The sequence below is a fragment of the Staurois parvus genome, unplaced genomic scaffold (genome assembly GCF_062004578.1).
Source record: "Staurois parvus isolate SC_StPar_1 unplaced genomic scaffold, SC_StPar_1.0 ptg000377l, whole genome shotgun sequence".
Lineage (NCBI taxonomy): Eukaryota > Metazoa > Chordata > Amphibia > Anura > Ranidae > Staurois > Staurois parvus.
This window is the reverse complement of record NW_028318173.1, coordinates 1181201-1201521: the sequence shown is the minus strand read 5'-3', so window position 1 is coordinate 1201521 and position 20321 is coordinate 1181201. Positions and strand designations below refer to the sequence as shown.

General features: G+C 45.0%; 1 protein-coding gene across 3 annotated transcripts in view; it reads right to left on the bottom strand.

Moving 5' to 3' along the window:
- ASTN2 (astrotactin 2) overlaps positions 1-20321 on the bottom strand; it is a 521452-nt gene that overhangs the window by 197561 nt on the left and 303570 nt on the right. For all 3 annotated transcript variants that reach the window (XM_089685523.1, XM_089685524.1, XM_089685525.1), the window contains one exon: positions 437-587. In XM_089685523.1, coding sequence (XP_089541649.1) covers positions 437-587 — 151 coding nt within the window. The remainder of the gene's footprint in view (positions 1-436; positions 588-20321) is intronic.

The window sequence follows — 20321 nt, the reverse complement described above, 5'->3', positions numbered from 1 at the left end:
ATCCATGGGGACCATGGGGTTTCTCTAAAGGTTACTAGGGTGTTAGCAGGTGACAGTCAGGAAGGTGGAAAGGGGGTCCGGCTTCTGGTCTCCATTCTCACATAGGAGAGTTCCATGGGGTAAATCTGGGTTCTTGCCCTGAAGATCAATCTAATGGTAGGGGTGACCCGGGCCGGCTGTCACCTGCTTGGGTGCCGGTTGCAAAGGCGTCATCTGTGCTCCAATCCACATAAAAAAAAAAGACAAGACAACCACATTAAGGCTTTATTCCAACAAAGACCTTGGCCTTGTCCCCACCCAGAGACCACCCACACTGACGCATTTCACTATTCAGATGTCTTAATGTTTGGATAAATCACTAATGTGTGGCTGCCTTGTCTTTTCTTTGGATATGTACCTTTTAGTTTTTATTTATTTATTTAAATTGACTACTGACCACACATCCAGTGGAGTCCACTTTACGTTCTGAGACACACTTGAAATTACGTGAACAGCCTCCATTACTGAAGGAGCAATCGCGAACAGGTCCGAAAGAGGAGAGCAGGTCGTCAACTGAATCAAAGTGGGTTGCCAAAAGGGCTTCTTGCCTGCAGATTTGAAGAGAAGTTAGATGACAAAGTTATCCACAAAAATGGTAAGAAAAACAAAAAAAAACATTGATATGTGACCCTGCAAGTTAAAAATGTCAACTCTGGAGGCTTACATAGCCTTTGTAAAAGGTGAAACGCGTAGGAATTTACTAGAATAAGAAGGGAGAGAAAATCTCTTTAATAAAGAACCAGATAGAAGTATAAACCTGTTGGTGGTTCTAATTCTTTCCACCTCGACCTTGCAGCATTGATACCAACCAATTGACATGTTGTATGGATTATAAATTCAACAGAACCAAAGCATACCAGTAATTTAATGTCATGATACTCAGCAATTTACCCATTTGTGGTCAGATACCATTCTTGTAGCACACCGGCTTCAAAGTCGTACAAGGGAGATGACTGCCAAAAAGAGCTTAAAATGGAAGTCCAGTCAAACCTAACTATACTTAAACCTGCTCCCACCTCCCCCCTCTTTTAAATCCTATACTAACCAGCCTGTCAAGGAGAGATACTTACCGAATCTAAGGGCGCTCAGGTCCGGTCATGTGATCTCCCCAGCAACTGGAGAGGAAAGAGCAGCAACAATGGCTGCAAAGTCTGGGTGGTGAGATCAAGCATGGGTGGTGACATCAACCACAGGTTCACTAAGAGGTATCCAATGTCAGCTGTCCCTCTTCTCCCCTGAAGCCAGCACTGGGAGCCAATCATATGACTGGACCGGAATGCCTTTAGATTAGGTAAATATATACATCTTTCCATTACAGGGGGGTTAATATAGGGCTTAGAATTTGGGTGGATGCTCCTACCCGCCCTTCTAAATCCTATACTAACCAGCCTGTCAAGGACAGATGTCTATACTTACCCAATGTAAGGGCACTCAGGTTCGGCCATGTGATCCCCTCATCAATTGGAGAGGAAAGAGCAGCAACAATGGCTGCAGTACCTGGGTGGTGACATCAACCATGGGTGGTGACATCAACCATAGGCTCACAAAGAGGTATCCAATGTCAGCTGTCCCTCTTCTCCCCTGAAGCCAGCACTGGGAGACAATCACATGACCAGACCGGAATGCCCTTAGATTAGGTAAGTATACACATCTTTCCTTTACAGGGGAGTTAGTATAGGGCTTAGAATTGGGGTGGGTGCAGGTTTCAACTTGTCAGGGCCTGGATCTGGACCCAGGGCCTCTGCTGTGTCTGGCAGTAACTCTTCTTGCTAAGCCACCAAAGATGCTAGACAGCTCCCTGAACAATCTCTCCGACATTCTTGCCTTGTACCCAGTGGTGTATTTTGGTTTTGTGCTGCCCTAGGCAAGACTAAAATCAGGCACCCCAAATCTAAATGTGTCCCACCCCTTCCTGTTTAAGATCTACTGCTTTATATGTAAACTCCACCCCTTCCTCTTTAGGCTCCACCTCTTCCTATTAGAGCTCCACCTCTTCTCCTCTGTACATTAAAAGTGGATAACGAGTGCATATATTTTGCCCCATCATTGGTGTCAGTGGGAGGAATAGTGCCTCACCATTGGTGTCAGTGTGGGAGGAATAGTGCCCCATCATTGGTGTCAGTGTGATAGGAATAGTACCCCATCATTGGTGACAGTGTGGTAGGAATAGTGCCCCATCATTAGTGTCAGTGGGAGGAATAGTGCCTCATCATTGGTGTCAATGGGAGGAATAGTGCCCCATCATTGGTGTCAATGGGAGGAATAGTGCCCCATCATTGGTATCAGTGGGAGGAATAGTGCCCCATCATTGGTATCAGTGGAGGAATAGTGCCCCATCATTGGTGTCAGTGGGAGGAATAGAGCCCCATCATTGGTGCCAGTGGGAGTAATAGTGCCCCATCATTGGTGTTAGTGGGAGGAATAGTGCCCCATCATTGGTATCAGTGGGAGGAATAGTGCCCCATCATTGGTATCAGTGGGAGGAATAGAGCCCCATCATTGGTGCCAGTGGGAGGAATAGTGCCCCATCATTGCTCTCAATGTGGGAAGAATAGTTCCCCATCATTGGTGTCAGTGGGAGGAATAGTGCCTCATCATTGGTATCAGTGGGAGTAATAGTGCCCCATCATTGGTGACAGTGGGAGGAATAGTGCCCCATCATTGCTTTCAATGCGGGAAGAATAGTTCCCTATCATTGGTGTCAGTGGGAGGAATAGTGCCTCATCATTGGTGTCAGTGTGGTAGGAATAGTGCCCCATCATTGGTGTCAGTGTGGTAGGAATAGTGCCCCATCATTGGTGCCAGTGTGGTAGGAATAGTGCCCCATCATTGGTGCCAGTGTGGTAGGAATAGTGCCCCATCATTGGTGCCAGTGGGAGGAATAATGCCCCATCCTTGGTGTCAGCTTGTTCCTTGCCTACACTTCTGCTTGATCCCAACTTGCAACCACTCATTGCCAACCTTTGGCTTGTTCCTTGCCTAATCTTTTGCTTGATCCCAACCTGCAACCACTCGTTACCAACCGTTGGCTTGTTCCTTGCCTACACTTCTGCGTGATCCCAACCTGCAACCACTTGATGCCAACTTTTGGCTTGTTTACTTCTGCTTAATCCCTCCCAGCGCTATCTGCTACTGGACACCGTCTTGCTCTCCTCCTGGTGGGGCCATCCAGAGGACCGTGACCTGGTACTAAAATGCAGGAGCCATCAGAAGCTCTGGTGAATGCTGGTTAGTGCTTAGACCCCCCAACTTCGGTGAGCCCACGTCATCTGCCAGGGTGACCCGCTTATTTTCCTATCCTGCTGGTCGGTGGGAGCCTCATTGCTGCCACAGATACCGGTCTCCAAGCCTGACCCCTGACAAGTGTCGTTTTTGACCAGACATCCACTTTAAAGTGAACAGTAGCACGCAATTGAGATTGACCGTGTGGTCTAGACCTTAGCCCCGGAGAAGATGTCTCAACTTTCCTTTTCAAAATAGCAGAACACTACCCAAGAAGTACTTTAATTAATTTAGTATTTTTTTTTTTAAGAGATGTTAAATACGCTGTCACTGTGCAATACTTCAAAAGCAAAGTGACATCATTACATGCTGAAATAAATTCCCAATGTGCTTTTTAATTCTTTACAGAGCTTGACAGGCTCATTAAAAGAAACCTGCGGTGAGAAAATACAGAGGTTACCTTTTCCGACCTCTTCTTTTATTCAGCGTACTTATCATCTAAAATATTATCATTAATAATTTGTTAGCCTTTTCCTTCGCCTGCTTCACAGTCGTACTGCAAACAAGCGAATGCCGATAAGTTAATAAATTGTCAGAAATTATAACTGCTGAAAGCAAACACTTTAGGCTTAGCTCACTCAGTGTCTGGACCTAAGACGAATATCTCTTGACATACGATAAATAGAATAAAGAAGATAAATAATAAATAATATTTAGGGCTTAAATCAGCTACAGTTTTTTGCTAAATGAATCAATAAAAATTTATTAAAACGTTTTATAAGGATTTTATTTTATGACAGAAGAGTAGGTCCAACTGTTGGGTGGTAAAATTTAAGAAAAAAAAGTTTCCATGGACTCACCAGGATCAAGTTTAATTCCACAGAGGAAAAAAAAAATGTTGCAATCTCTTGGCATTAAAAAATAATCCTTGACACATTATTAGAATAAAGAAAATAAAGAATAAATAATATTTGTGACTTAATGTCAGGGCTCCAGGTATGACCAGAGGTGTGTGGACTGACACAGGGAAACGCAGGCTTCAGATATGTTATAAACAATATAATTTATTAAGACTAACAATACAAAACGCAGTGCAAAACTAAACCTAAACACAGTGCAAACAAACCAAACCAACCCACCTACAGATAACAATACATACAATGCAAGAGTCGTCAGGCAGGCCGGGTCAGTAGCAAACGGGCAAACGGAGTACCAGGAACAGGCGGGAGAGTGGTCGGGGTCACAAGCTGGGTTCAGTAACTCACGGTCAGCGCGGTGCAGGGGGTCAGGCAGAGAATGGTCAGGGTCACAAGCCAGGGATCAAACAGGAGAAGTCAGCAGAGGTCAGGATCAGGCAGGGTCGGCAACAAGTCAGGCAGAAACAGGAACAGGAATACAGGATACAAGATACAGGGGCCCATGGAAAACACACACCACGGCCTTGACTGTGAGTCTGGCCATTCCTTAAATACAACCCCTGCAATCAGCTTCAGGTGTTTTGGCTGATTGCAGGGGTGAGTCTCTGATTGCTGAGAGCACCCCCTGGCCAGCGCTGGTACTGCAGCCCACAAGACAGGTGAGTCCCACCGTTATTGGCAAGTCCATTCCTGACACTTAAATTGGTGTAATTAATATGTTTAGAATGGATCAATAAAAAGTTTAGTAAATCTTTGTTTCATGATTTTATTTTAAGATAGATGGCAAGAGTAGGCCCAACAGTTGAGTGTTTTTTAAACAAAAAGGTTTCCATGGGTTTGCCAGGATCCAGTTTAATTCCACAAAAAAAAAAACGTTGCAAATCTCTCGACCTAAGACGAATATCTCTTGACATACGATAAATAGAATAAAGAAGATAAATAAAAAATAATATTTAGGGCTTAAATCAGCTACTGTTTTTTTACTAAATGAATCAATAACAATTTATTAAAATGTTTTATAAGGATTTTATTTTATGACAGATGAGTAGGTCCAACAGTTGGGTGGTAAAATAAAAACAACAATTTTTTCCATGGACTCACCAGGATCAAGTTTAATTCCACAGAGGATAAAAAAAAGTAAAAAACGTTGCAATCTCTTGACATTAGAAAATATCTCTTGACACATTATTAGAATAAAGAAAATAAAGAATAAATAATATTTGTGACTTAAATTGGTCTAATTAATACGTTTAGAATGGATTAATAAAAAGTTTAGTAAATCTTTGTTTCATGATTTTATTTTACGATAGATGACAAGAGTAGGCCCAACAGTAGAGTGTTTTAAAAAAATAAAAAGGTTTCCATAGGTTTGCCAGGATCCAGTTTAATTCCACAAAAAAAAAGTTACAAATCTCTCGACCTAAGACGAATATCTCTTGACATAAGATAAATAGAATAAAGAAGATAAATAATAAATAATACTTATGGCTTAAATCAGCTACTTATAAAACTTTTTTTGCTAAATGAATCAATAAAAATGCATTAAAACATTTTTTAAGGATTTTATTTAATGACAGATGACAAGAGTCCAACAGTTCCAACAGTTGTAGGTCCAACAGTTGGGTGATAAAAAAAAAAAAGTTTCCATGGGCTCACCAGGATCAAGTTTAATTACACAGAGGAAAAAAAAAACATTGCAATCTCTTGACATTAAAAAATATCACTTGACCCATTATTAGAATAAAGAAAATAATATATTAAATAATATTTGTGACTTAAATTGGTCTAATTAATATGTTTAGAATGGATAAAAAAAAATTTAGTAAATCTATGTTTAATGATTTTATTTTAAGATGGATGGCAAGAGTAGGCCCAACAGTTGAGTGTTTAAAAAAAAAAAGTTTCCATGGGCTTGCCAAAAGTTGCAATCTCTCGACCTAAGACGAATATCTCTTGACATAAGATAAATAGAATAAAGAAGATAAATAATAAATAATACTTATGGCTTAAATCAGCTACTAATAAAACTTTTTTTTGCTAAATAAATCAATAAACATTTATTAAAAAGTTTTTAAAGGATTTTATTTTAAGAGTAGGTCTAACAGTTGGGTGATATAAAAAAAAGTTTCCATGGACTCACCAGGATCAAGTTTTATTCCTCAGAGGAAAAAAAACGTTGCAATCTCATGACATAAGAAAATATCTCTTGACATACAAATAGAATAAAGAAGATAAATACAGTGATCAGTTTAATATGTTGATAAATGAATCAATAAAAATGTTTGTATATATTTGTTTAATGATTTTATTTTAAGATAGATGACAAGAGTAGGTCCAACAGTTGAGTGATAAAAAAAATGTTTCCATGGGCTTGCCAAGATACAGTTTAATTCTGCAAAAAAAAAAAAAACGTTGCCTAGTATTTCATGTATTTAGTGTCTGACTTCCCATGTACCGACTCCTCCTTTCTCTTCCATTTGTGCTTGTCTACTCTGAGGAACAGCATCAAAACGCATCAGCCACCAGCTGTGCAGAGGTCTACAGTCATCCACCAGACTACCTTCAGGGGTTTTGGACCACATTGCATCCCTTGTGACATGCTTTCCATTTGATTTTACTTCTCTTGTGAGTATTTTACTTTTTTATCAATAAATCTCATCTTTAAAGGTAATGCACTAGGCCCGTGCGCCCACTTTTTGTCTCTTTATATACTTTGCTTGTTTGCTGCCTGCCCTGACCTCAGCTTGTCTCCTGAATTATCTTCTGTCTCCTGCCATCTGTTGCTGGAATACCAGAGTGGTCTCCGTATCGTCAGCTGGGCGTACCCGGGGCCATGACTTGGATCCAACTTGCTGGTAGTCGATCCCCACCATCGAGGGCCCTGGTGAAGAAGCAGGCTGGGGCTTAGACTTCCGAGGCTTGGTGTTCTACAAGAGCTCACTACCACAGAAACCTGACTGGTTGTGGTCCTGCCATCACCACCATGGTATGAGGTCACGTTCAGCTTGCAATGACAGGAGTGCTGCTCTTAACCACTTCCCGTCCAGCCCATGTATATAAATGGCCGGATGGGGGCAGTTCAGGAGCGGGTTGCTGTTCATAAATGGCGCCCACCATTTTAGCCTGTGTACGCTCCCCTGGAAGCGCGCGGCACCGCGATTCGGTGCTCACTGTGTCTGGATCGTTGTACGGGACCTCTGTGTGAGGTCCCGATCATGTGATCACTGATTGGCCAATCAGTAATCACACGAATAGTAGTAAGCAAGATGTCACTTCTGACATCATTGCTTACTACATGTGAAATCTGTGAATGATCACAGAGATCACATGGTACAAGGCTATTCACAACAGCCTTGTACCATGTGACAAGCTGTGACCAATCAGAGAAAAAGAGACATGATTGGTTTTACAGCCTTTATGGGTATAAAAGCAATCAGTGTAAAAAAAAAAATCTTCATCACCCCCCCACAAGTAGTACAGTGTCACTATGGTGACACTGTACTGCTAGGGTGACAGTATGTTAAAAAAAAAAAACCCATAAATAATAATGTAAAAAATGTAAAAATGTCAAAAAACTTTTTTGAAAAATTATAATTTTTGCTTATAAACTAATTTGGGTTTTTTTTTCCCTAAAAAGATAGATGAATACATTTTGGCCAAGATTTATGAAGACAGATTTTTTTTGCAAAATTTTATAAGAAAAACACTTTTTTTCAAAATGTTTGGACTTTTTCATTTATATAGTGCAATAAAATAAAAATCCCAGTGGTGAATAAATACCACCAAAATAAAGTTTTATCTGTCTCAAAAAAATGCTAAAAAATTCATACGGTACAGTGTTGCATGTCCGCGCAATTGTCATTCAAAATGTGATAGCACTGAAAGCTGAAAATCGGCCTGGACAGGAAGGGGGTGAAAGTGTCCGGACTGGAAGTGGTTAATTTACTACATTATGAGGATTTCTTTGTTTTTTTTAATGGGTTTGTCCTCTATGAGGATAAATCTTTTCTGCAGGTTTATTTTCTCTGTTCAATTTTTGGAGTAAAGGTTTGGAGCTCCAAAGTGTCCGGACTTGAAGTGGTTAAATCATTTTGGTAACAGCCTTTGTTAACCCCCCTTTCCTTTTTCTTTCTAAATTCAAAATCCCATGAAAACACATTCCTGCAAGTTGCCTTCAAACTCCATGCAAAGAGTCTTCGTAATTACCTGTCCAAAGGCATCTGACCCAACTGGAAGCTTCTGCCAGAAGAAAGGGTAAAGACCTTCCTTCCAGTTGGGTCAGATGCCTACACCACCCCCTTTCCTTCTATTGTGCACTGTGGTATCTCCAACCAAGCACCTATTGTATGTCACTATTGTTACCCTGGAACTCATGGGGCCCCCCGGGCAATAGGGGATCATGGGGCCCTGTGTCCTTGCCTACACTCAAATCACACCCAAAAAAGCCTATGAAAGGTTCCAGGGGCAACTCATGAGTCCCCCTACTGACCCCGAGCCCTCGGGCAGTGCCCGAGTGCCCGAATGGTCAGTCCGCCCCTGCCCTGGAACACATTGGAACCATACCAGAAGAGTATAACCACTCTTCTCTTGTCTTCATAATTACCTGTCCAAAGGCATCTGACCCAACTGGAAGGTTCTGCCACAAGAAAGGGTAAAGACCCATTCTTCTGGCAGAACCTTCCAGTTGGGTCAGATGCCTCCACCACCCCCTTTCCTCCTATTGTGCACTGTGGTATCTCCAACCAACTACCTACTGTATGTCACTTTTGTTACCCTGGAACTCATGGGGCCCCTGGGCAATAGGGGATCATGGGGCACCTGTGTCCTCGCCTACACTCAAACCACACCCAAAAAAGCCTATGAAAGGTTCTAGGGGCATCTCATGAGGCCCCCTACTGATCCTGGGCCCTCGGGCAGTGCCTGAGTGCCAGAATGGTCACTCCGCCCCTGCCCTGGAACATATTGGAACCATACCAGAAGGGTATAACCACTCTTCTTTTGTCGGTTGCGTGTATTCTTCTAAATAAAAAAAAGCCATTTTAACTAGAGTAGCGAAATCAACTAAAGTAAAGTCCAAGGCCATTTTCCTCTCAAGGCTACTTCACAGATAATAGCCTCTTGTACTACTTTGTATTTCGCTAATAATACCTCCTCGTGAAATTCACTGGCGTTAGAAATATCTTTGTTGTTTACTTCCTACCAGAAAGGCTTTGTTTACCCATTCAGTAAACCTTTCCAGCAGTGGAAGTGTGCTTATGTACCGATCTGATGTCTTCGGTTGAATTATCGGTGGAAAATGCTTGAGGTTTCGGAGATTCTTATGTCTAGTCTCGACCTTTTTTTCTTTTTATTTTACTTTCCCTTATCTTTAATATAATTTATACAAACTTTCTGAGGCAACTTTCTAGTCTGCTTGGAATTTGAGCATGTTTATTACATCAAGATTGAGACTGCAGAGTTAACATTTGCACAAGGACATTGGAAGCAGAACGCGAGGCGGGATTGATTATGAACCGATAAGGCTGCACGTAGCAACTTTGATGGCGCTATATTAGGTATAATTTTATACAGAAAATGACTTAAAAATTCTGCGCTATAGTGTGTGTGTGACTCCTGAACATAAAAGTTTCAATAGAACCAGGGGCGGTCTGACAACTCATGGGGCCCCCCGGGCAATAGGAAATCATGGGGCCCCTGTGTCTTCACCCACACTCAAACCACACCCAAAAAAGCCTATGAAAGGTTCCAGAGGCATCTCATGGGGCCTCCTACTGACCCCGGGACTTCGGGCAGTGCCTGAATGCCTAAATGGGCAGTCCGCCCCTGAATAGAACATAAGTAGCCACCTCAATATTGCAGGCAACAATACACCAAACAATAAAACATAAAAGTGCGGCGCTACATATAACCAAAAAGTTAGTGAAAATACATGGAATAAATGGAAAGTCCAATTCACATGCGAAGGAGATGTAATGTGAAATAAGCCCCCTTTTTTTTTACTGGGACATCAATGTTGTCATGAATGCTTCATAGTAACATAGTTACAAAGGGTTAGGAGCTCTTAAAGTGGTTGTAAACCTTTGACATGAAAAAAAGAACAAAACATATCCTTCTTTAACCATTCTCAACCAGGGTTCCGGGGAACCCTAGGTTTCCTCCAGAGGTGGCTAGGGGTTCCTCAAGCTGTGGCTAAATGACCTCCCTTCTTACATAGTTACATAGTTAATCTGGATGAAAAAAGACAAAAGTCGATCCAGTTCAATCATAAAAAAAAAAAGTTATAATCCTATACCCACAGTTGATCCAGAGGAAGGCAAATAAACCCAGCAAATCATGATCCAATTTGCTCCTGCAGGGAAAAAATTCCTTCCTGATCCCCCGAGAGGCAATCGGATATTCCCTGGATCAACTTTACCTATAAATGTTATATCCAGTTATATTCTGTGTATCTAGGAAAGAATCCAGGACTTTTTTGAAGCAATCCACTGAGCTGGCCACAACCAACTGTTAAGGGAGTCTATTCCACATTTTCACAGCTCTTACTGTGAAGAAACCTTTCCGTGTTTGGAGATTCAATTTCTTTTCCTCCAAACGTAAAGAGCGCCCCCTTGTCCTCTGTGATGACCTCAGGGTGAATAAGTCTACACTGAGTTCACTATATGAACCACTGATGTATTTATACATGGAGATCATATCCCCCTTTATGTATTATACATGGAGATCATATCCCCCCTTATGTATTATACATGGAGATCATATCCCCCCTTATGTATTATACATGGAGATCATATCCCCCCTTATGTATTATACATGGAGATCATATCCCCCTTATGTATTATACATGGTGATCATATCCCCCCTTATGTATTATACATGGAGATCATATCCCCCCCTTATGTATTATACATGGAGATCATATCCCCCTTATGTATTATACATGGAGATCATATCCCCCTTATGTATTATACATGGAGATCATATCCCCCCTTATGTATTATACATGGTGATCATACCCCCCCTTATGTATTATACATGGAGATCATATCCCCCCCTTATGTATTATACATGGAGATCATATCCCCCCTTATGTATTATACATGGAGATCATATCCCCCTTATGTATTATACATGGAGATCATATCCCCCCTTATGTATTATACATGGTGATCATACCCCCCCTTATGTATAATACATGGAGATCATATCCCCTCCTTATGTATTATACATGGAGATCATATCCCCCCTTATGTATTATACATGGAGATCATATCCCCCTTATGTATTATACATGGAGATCATATCCCCCTTATGTATTATACATGGAGATCATATCCCCCATTATGTATTATACATGGTGATCATATCCCCCCTTATGTATTATACATGGAGATCATATCCCCCTTATGTATTATACATGGTTATCATATCCCCCCTTATGTATTATACATGGAGATCATATCCCCCCTTATGTATTATACATGGAGATCATATCCCCCCTTATGTATTATACATGGAGATCATATCCCCCTTATGTATTATACATGGAGATCATATCCCCCCTTATGTATTATACATGGAGATCATATCCCCCTTTATGTATTATACATGGAGATCATATCCCCCCTTATGTATTATACATGGAGATCATATCCCCCCTTATGTATTATACATGGAGGTCATACCCCCCTTATGTATTATACATGGAGATCATATCCCCCCTTATGTATTATACATGGAGATCATATTCCCCCTTATGTATTATACATGGTGACCATATCCCCCCTTATGTATTATACATGGAGATCATACCCCCCTTATGTATTATACATGGAGATCATATCCCCCCTTATGTATTATACATGGAGATCATATCCCCCCTTATGTATTATACATGGAGATCATATCCCCCCTTTATGTATTATACATGGAGATCATATCCCCCCTTATGTATTATACATGGAGATCATATCCCCCCTTATGTATTATACATGGAGATCATATCCCCCTTATGTATTATACATGGAGATCATATCCCCCTTATGTATTATACATGGAGATCATATCCCCCCTTATGTATTATACATGGAGATCATATCCCCCTTATGTATTATACATGGAGATCATATCCCCCTTATGTATTATACATGGAGATCATATCCCCCCTTATATATTATACATGGTGACCATATCCCCCCTTATGTATTATACATGGAGATCATATCCCCCCTTATGTATTATACATGGAGATCATATCCCCCCTTATGTATTATACATGGAGATCATATCCCCCTTATGTATTATACATGGAGATCATATCCCCCCTTAACTACTTCCCGTCCAGCCCATGTATATAAACGGTTGGATGGGGGCAGTGCAGGAGCGGGTTGATGTTCATAAACGGCGCCCGCCATTTCGGACTGTGCGCGCTCCCTAGACTGTGCGCGATCTGGTGCCCACTGTGACCTTTGTGTGAGGGCTAATCAGTGATCACATGAAGAGTAGTAAGCAAGATGTCACTTCTGACATCATTGCTTACTACGTGTGAAATCTGTGAACGATCACAGAAATCACATGGTACAGGGCTATTCACAACAGCCTTGTACCATGTGACAAGCTGTGACCAATCACAGCTCTCACAGTATTTCTCAATGGCTGCAAGAATGCAGCCAGAGAGAAGGAGAAATTATTTCTTTTACAGCCTTTATGGGAGTAAAAGCAATCAGTGTCACTATGGTGCAACTGTACTGCTAAATAATAAATAAATAAATGAATAAATAAATGATAATATAAAAAAAATTAACTAAAAATGTAAAAAAAAGTTTTTAAAAATTATAATTTTTGGTTATAAATTAATTTGGGTTATTTTTTTTTTTACCAGAAAGATAACTGAATACATTTTGGCCAAAATTTATGAAGAAAGATTATTTTTTTGCAAAATTTTATAAGAAAAACACTTTTTAAAAAATTTTTTGGACTTTTTCTTTTATAGCAAAAAAAGTAAAAATCCCAGTGGTGAATAAATATCACCAAAATAAAGTATTATCTGTCTCAGAAAAATGCTAAACAATTCACACGGGTACAGTGTTGCACGACCGCGCAATTGTCATTCAAAGTGTGATAGCTCTGAAAGCTGAAAATTGGCCTGGACAGGAAGGGGGTGAAAGTGTCTGGACTTGAAGTGGTTAATTTACTACATTATGAGGATTTCTTTTTTTTTTTAATGGGTTTGTCCTCTATGAGGGTAAATCTTTTCTGCAGGTTTATCTTCTCTGTTCAATTTTTGGAGTAAAGGTTTGGAGCTCTACAAGTGTAAGGGACCGCCCGGCGGTACTACTAGCACTCCACTGAATAGGCGTCCCCAGCGCACGGAGTCTAAGTCCCAGGGTGCTTGTTCACCAGGGCCCCTGATGGTGGGGATGGACTTGGAGCTCCCTGAGACCAGGTCGTGACTACCGGGTGCGTCCGTCAGTGGTAGTAGTATGCGCAAGGGGCTCCCACGGGGAAGAGTCTGATGTGAGGAGGTCAGAAGACCCCACTGCACGGGATGGATGGATGAGCAGGGTCAGACGGGCCGGGTCGGTAACAGAGAGGGCGGCAAGGTACAAGGCAGCGGGCATAGAATGGTCGGGTCACACGCCAGGTCAGCAACAGCAGGTCAAATCCAATAGGGGGCATTCAGGAGAGAGGTCAGGCAAAGCAAGGGTCAGAACAGGCGAAAACAGCAAGGTCAGGTACAATCCGGGTCAATAACTTACAGGGTACAGGTTCACAGGATTCAGAATGCAGGAAAGACCAGAAGGCACTGAATGACAGCTCAGGGCCGTTTAAATATCCCGCCCTGCGCTGCCATTGGTGCCCAGCGGGCGGCCGCGGCTTCTACTGCGCATGCGCGAACTCGAACGCCGCGGCCGGCCCGGAACCAGTGCTCGAGTCCCTGCGCCGGGCGGCATACTGCGCCTGCGCCGAGACCAACGCGGCGGGGATCGAGGGGATCCCTGACATTGCCCCCCCCTACGGGCAACCTCCGGATGCCCACCCGATCTCTCCACCACGGTTGATCGCGAAAGAACCTCCGGACAAGTCTGGGTGCATGGACATTATGGGCTGGTTCCCAAGAATTGTCCTCAGGACCATAGCCCTTCCATTTGATAAGGAATTGGGTCTGGCCTCCCCTCCTTCGACACTTCAGGATTGTTTCAACCTCAAATTCTTCTTCTCCTTCGACCGTTACCGCTTCCGGGGGTCTAGATTCCCGGTCAGGGAAGGCATCTGGGACCACTGGCTTCAGAAGGGACACATGAAAGACCGGGTGGATCTTGAGCGTGTCAGGGAGGGCAAGTTCATAGGCTACTTCGTTAACCATCCGTTTAATGCAGAAGGGGCCTATAAATTTGGGTCCCAATTTCTTTGACGGGCAAAGCATCTTTAGATTGGACGTCGCCAGCCAAACCTTCTCCCCAGGCCGCAATACCAGATCTCCTCTCCGTTTCCTGTTGAATGCTTTCCTGTAGTCTTCCTGGGCCCGACTGATGGCCACTTGAAGCTTCTTATTGTTCGCAGCGAAGAACGTTACCACATCTTGTGTTGCTGGTACTGGGCATTCCGACACCAAATCCGGGAGGAAGACTGGGTGAAAGCCATAGTTGGCGAAGAACGGGGACTGCCCTGTTGCTGAGTGGCGGGCGTTGTTATACGCAAATTCCGCTAAAGGAAGAAGTGGCAGCCAGTCATCTTGAGTAAACGAGGTATAGCATCTTAAATATTGCTCTAAGGTCTGATTGGTCCTTTCGGTTTGACCGTTAGTTTGAGGGTGGAACGCAGAAGAGAGAGATAATTTGATGTCCAGGGCTTTGCACAGTGCTCTCCAGAATCTGGACGTGAACTGGACCCCTCGGTCCGAGACAATGTCTTCGGGGACCCCATGCAACCTGACTACCTCACGAATGAAGACTCGCGCGGTCTCGGCCGCCGAGGGGGTCTTCTTCAACGGGATGAAGTGGGCCATCTTGGACAAGCGGTCCACGACTACCAGGATTGCCGTGTGGTCTCGGGATGGCGGAAGCTCGACTATAAAGTCCAGTGAGATCTTTTGCCAAGGCCGTTCAGGAATAGGTAAGGGTCGCAGCAGACCCCAAACCTTGTTTCTTGAGGGCTTGTTCTTCTGGCAGGTGACACAGGACCTGACATAGCCCTTACAATCTTTAGCCATGTCTGGCCACCAGAATGAGCGTCGGAGAAGTTCCAGGGTCTTTTCTGGGCCAAAGTGCCCCGCCATTGGGTGGTCGTGGCAATGCCCCAAGACCAGGGTTCGAGCTTCTTCCGGCACCACAAATCTTCCCTCCATAGGAGTCCCCCCTTGTTCTGGAGCGGCCCTCCGCCTGGGGTAGAGAAGTTTGTGGATGCCTCCATTAGCCTGGAACGAAGGTCCGACTGAAGGACCAAGAAGTTACCCGAGGACAGGATGGTGTCAGGTACTGGGGTCTCCTTGGCGTCTTCGTACATCCGTGATAACGCATCCGGCTTAGTGTTCTTTGATCCCGGCCGGTACGTAATATGGAAGTTGAATCTTGAAAAGAATAGTGCCCATCTCGCCTGTCGCGGGCGTAGACGCTTGGCAGTTCTCAGATACTCTAAGTTCTTATGGTCAGTAAATATTAAGATGGGGTGCACCGCACCTTCCAGCAGGTACCTCCATTCCTCTAACGCCGTTTTGATCGCTAGTAGCTCACGGTCACCGATATCATAGTTCCTCTCCGCTGGGGTCAGCTTCCGTGAGAAGAACGCTACCGGGTGGAGCAGTTCCTTGGTGCCTTTTCGTTGGGAGAGGATGGAGCCTACCGCATTCTCCGATGCATCTACCTCCAAGATGTAGGGCAGAGCGGCGTCTGGGTGACCCAAAATGGGTGCCGAAGTGAACAGCTTCTTTAAGGCTTCGAAAGCTCCCTGCACTTCTGGTGTCCATCTGAATCGGGTCCCCAGCTTGGTTAGCTGAGTAATGGGGGAGACCAGACCCGAGAAGTTCTTGATGAACTTCCGGTAAAAATTTGCAAAGCCGATGAATCGCTGGACGCCTTTCCTGTCTGTGGGTTCAGGCCAATCCAGTATTGCAGCGACCTTCTGGGGATCCATCGCGACCCCCGCGGTGGAGATAATCAGGCCCAAGAAGGCAATGCTGGATTGTTCAAAACAACATTTTTCTGCCTTGGCGTACAACCCATGCTGCCGCAACCGCCCCAATACTTTTGCTACATGTATTCTGTGTTCCCCCAGAGACGGGGAAAAAATCAGAATGTCGTCTAAATAAATGATCACAAAGACATCCAGAAAGTCCCTAAAAATATCATTTACAAAATATTGAAACGTGGCCGGAGCATTACACAACCCGAACGGCATGACCAGATATTCAAAATGACCGAAGCGGGTGCGGAAGGCCGTCTTCCACTCGTCCCCCTCCCTTATGCGAATCAAGTTGTACGCCCCCCTCAGATCCAGCTTGGTAAAAACTACTGCTGACTTTAAACTTTGGAACAGCTCAGGTACTAACGGTAGTGGGTAACGGTTTTTTATCGTGACCCTGTTCAATTCCCTGTAATCGATACATGGCCTTAAGGTTTTGTCCTTCTTTTCAACAAAGAAGATTCCCGCCCCCGCAGGTGAAGTGGAGTGGCGGATGAACCCCTTCTGGAGGCTGTCCTCGATATATTCCTTTAGGGCCCCCAATTCGGGCTCTGAAAGGGGGAAGATTCGCCCAAAAGGAATTTCTGAGCCGGGTAACAGGTCAATGGGGCAGTCATAAGGGCGGTGGGGGGGTAGAGTATCAGCTCCCCGTTTGCTGAACACATCTAGAAACCCATGGTAGGCCGCAGGGATTACTTGTTTTAATTCAGCTTCCCCCTCAGAGCACAGGAGGATTTGGGGGGTCCCCGGGCCCGAAGTGCGGCAGTATATCCGACAGTATGGGGAAGGGAACGTGATTACTCCGGTCTCCCAGTCAATCTGGGGGTTATGGGCCCGTAACCATGGGAGCCCCAGAATGACTGGGAAGAGGGGTGAAGCTATAGCATCCAGGCGGAGGAGTTCCTGGTGCTGGCCGGCAATGACAGTGGTGATGGAGGGGGTTTCCTGGTTCACTACCCCCGATTTTATTCGGGAACCGTCGGCCAAATAAATATTGAACCCCTTCTGTTTCAATTGAAGGGGAATACCCTGCTGGTGAGCAAAATTAATATCCACGAAGCAGCTGCATGCCCCAGAGTCAATTATGGCCGATACTTCCACGGTCCTTTCTGGAAGCTGAAAGGAAAGGGGTACCACTAAGTATTGGGATGGACCAACATTGCCAAGGGATAAGGAAGAAGAGGTGCACTTACTCAGTTTCTGCGGGCAGGAACGCGCCATATGACCAGCTTCTCCACAATAGAGGCACAGGTTCTGGGATCGTCTGCGCAGATGTTCCTCTGGGGATAGTTTAGGCCGTGCCAGGCCGAGCTGCATGGGTTCGGGGTTGTCTCCAGGTGGCCGGTTTTGGATGACTGGCCTAGGTGTTTGACTGGGACCCTGAAATGATCCCCAGGGATTTCCGTGACCCTGGCCGGACCTCTCAAACCTGCGTTCCCGCAGTCTACGGTCAATTTTAATGGTCAGTGCTATTAGGTCCTCTAAAGTCTCAGGTACCTCCACCCGGGCGAGCTCGTCTTTCAGGCCGTCTGATAGGCCAACACGGAACTGATGCAGGAGTGCGAACTCGTTCCAGCGAGTATCCCCCATCCACCGCCTAAATTCAGATGCGTACTCCTCCGCCGCTCGGCGGCCTTGCCGGAGTGTGTACAGAGTAGCTTCAGCAGAAGCTGCCCGCTGCGGGTCATCATAAAGGATGGCCATAGCATCAAAAAAACTGTCAACCGAACCAAGGTGAGGGTCATTTTTTCCCCGTAATCGATGGGCCCAGTCTTGGGGTTCACCCTGCAGGAGGGATATGACGAACCCCACCTTCACGGATTCAGTCACGAAGGTTCGGGGTTGTAGCTCAAAATAGAGGAGGCAGGACTCGCGGAATGATCTGAACCGAGTGCGGTCCCCGTGGAAACGGTCTGGTAAGGGTACTCGGGGGTCAGCCGCCGGGAGTGGTGCGGATGCCCCAGACACCAGCACAGGGGCTGCTACAGCTGGAGGTGTGGGGACCGCGGCCTGTGGGGCAGGAACGGATATAGTGCAGGCCTGGAATTGAGTTTCAATCTGCTGACATCTATCCTGCAGGGCCGATACGGCCTGTGTCAAATTGGATAGGTGCCTGCAGATCTCCTCCAGCGGCGAGGGACCTCCTCTAGACTCAGTCATGGCCTTCTGGTACTGTAAGGGACCGCCCGGCGGTACTACTAGCACTCCACTGAATAGGCGTCCCCAGCGCACGGAGTCTAAGTCCCAGGGTGCTTGTTCACCAGGGCCCCTGATGGTGGGGATGGACTTGGAGCTCCCTGAGACCAGGTCGTGACTACCGGGTGCGTCCGTCAGTGGTAGTAGTATGCGCAAGGGGCTCCCACGGGGAAGAGTCTGATGTGAGGAGGTCAGAAGACCCCACTGCACGGGATGGATGGATGGATGAGCAGGGTCAGACGAGCCGGGTCGGTAACAGAGAGGGCGGCAAGGTACAAGGCAGCGGGCATAGAATGGTCGGGTCACACGCCAGGTCAGCAACAGCAGGTCAAATCCAATAGGGGGCATTCAGGAGAGAGGTCAGGCAAAGCAAGGGTCAGAACAGGCGAAAACAGCAAGGTCAGGTACAATCCGGGTCAATAACTTACAGGGTACAGGTTCACAGGATTCAGAATGCAGGAAAGACCAGAAGGCACTGAATGACAGCTCAGGGCCGTTTAAATATCCCGCCCTGCGCTGCCATTGGTGCCCAGCGGGCGGCCGCGGCTTCTACTGCGCATGCGCAAACTCGAACGCCGCGGCCGGCCCGGAACCAGTGCTCGAGTCCCTGCGCCGGGCGGCATACTGCGCCTGCGCCGGGACCAACGCGGCGGGGATCGAGGGGATCCCTGACAACAAGTGTCTGGATTACAGCTAGTTTTTGGAATTTTCCAACGGGTGTTTACCCATCTACCATTGGGGGCCAGTTCGATCCTTTTGATGTCATAAAGTGTCCAGGTCCATAGCTTGCGTCTGGAATTTGCATTGCGCATTTTGACCCATCCTTAACTGGGGGTCAATTTGATCTGGTAAGAGGCAGAATTTTTTGGGTGTTGGTGGATTTTCTTCATCTTCTTGACCAGATTTGAAGCATTGATGTCCCAGTAAAAAAAAAAGGGGCTTATTTCACGTTACATCTCCTTTGCAGGTGAATTACAATTTTATACAGCTTTGACCATACGGTTACTAATAATAAAAAAAAAAAAACACTGGTGACCCAATGCTATGATATTTGATTGCTTTTATATGTAGGTTTTTATGTGGTGGTCTTTTTTTAAGCAGAATTTGAGCTTTTTGTTTTGTTTGTATTGATGTATTTTTTTATTTTTGCACAGCATGTCTTAAAATAAAAATGCAGCCTTTTCTGCAATGCAAAGAAGCAAAATATCTGAAGGGAACGAGTTACGTAATTGAAGGGATGGGCGCTGCTCAACCAACTCCTGGAGTCCAATGTTGAGGAATGGCCTCAACCGCCATTTTGGCCATGTCCACTGATGCGTTTCGCCCTGCTCACCGGGGGCTTGGTCACAGAGGACCTCTGTGACCAAGCCCCGGAGGGTGGGGTGAAATGCATCAGGGGGCATGGCCAGAATGGTGACTGAGGCCATTCCTCGACATTGGATTCCTAGGGTTGGTTGAGTAGCGTCCATTCCTTCACTTGTATTGGCTGACACTGGAATTGCTCTGACTCACGCTCCCCTTTTTCCGCCAATCAGTTCTAGTATTGCCAGGTTGTAAGTTGGTAACTGTCACTTCTAAACTATGTACATAATGACTGTTGAAGGACAAACAATCCTGAGTTCATAATACTCTTCATTCTGATATCTCCAACGCTTTCTCCTTGGCTTTTCCTCCTCCCACACTCCTGGCACCGTCTCTGGCTTTGACCGCCAGACTGTCCCATTATTTCCAGGTTGTGGGTTCGGTTTTCATCACTAAATGGCTTATGTG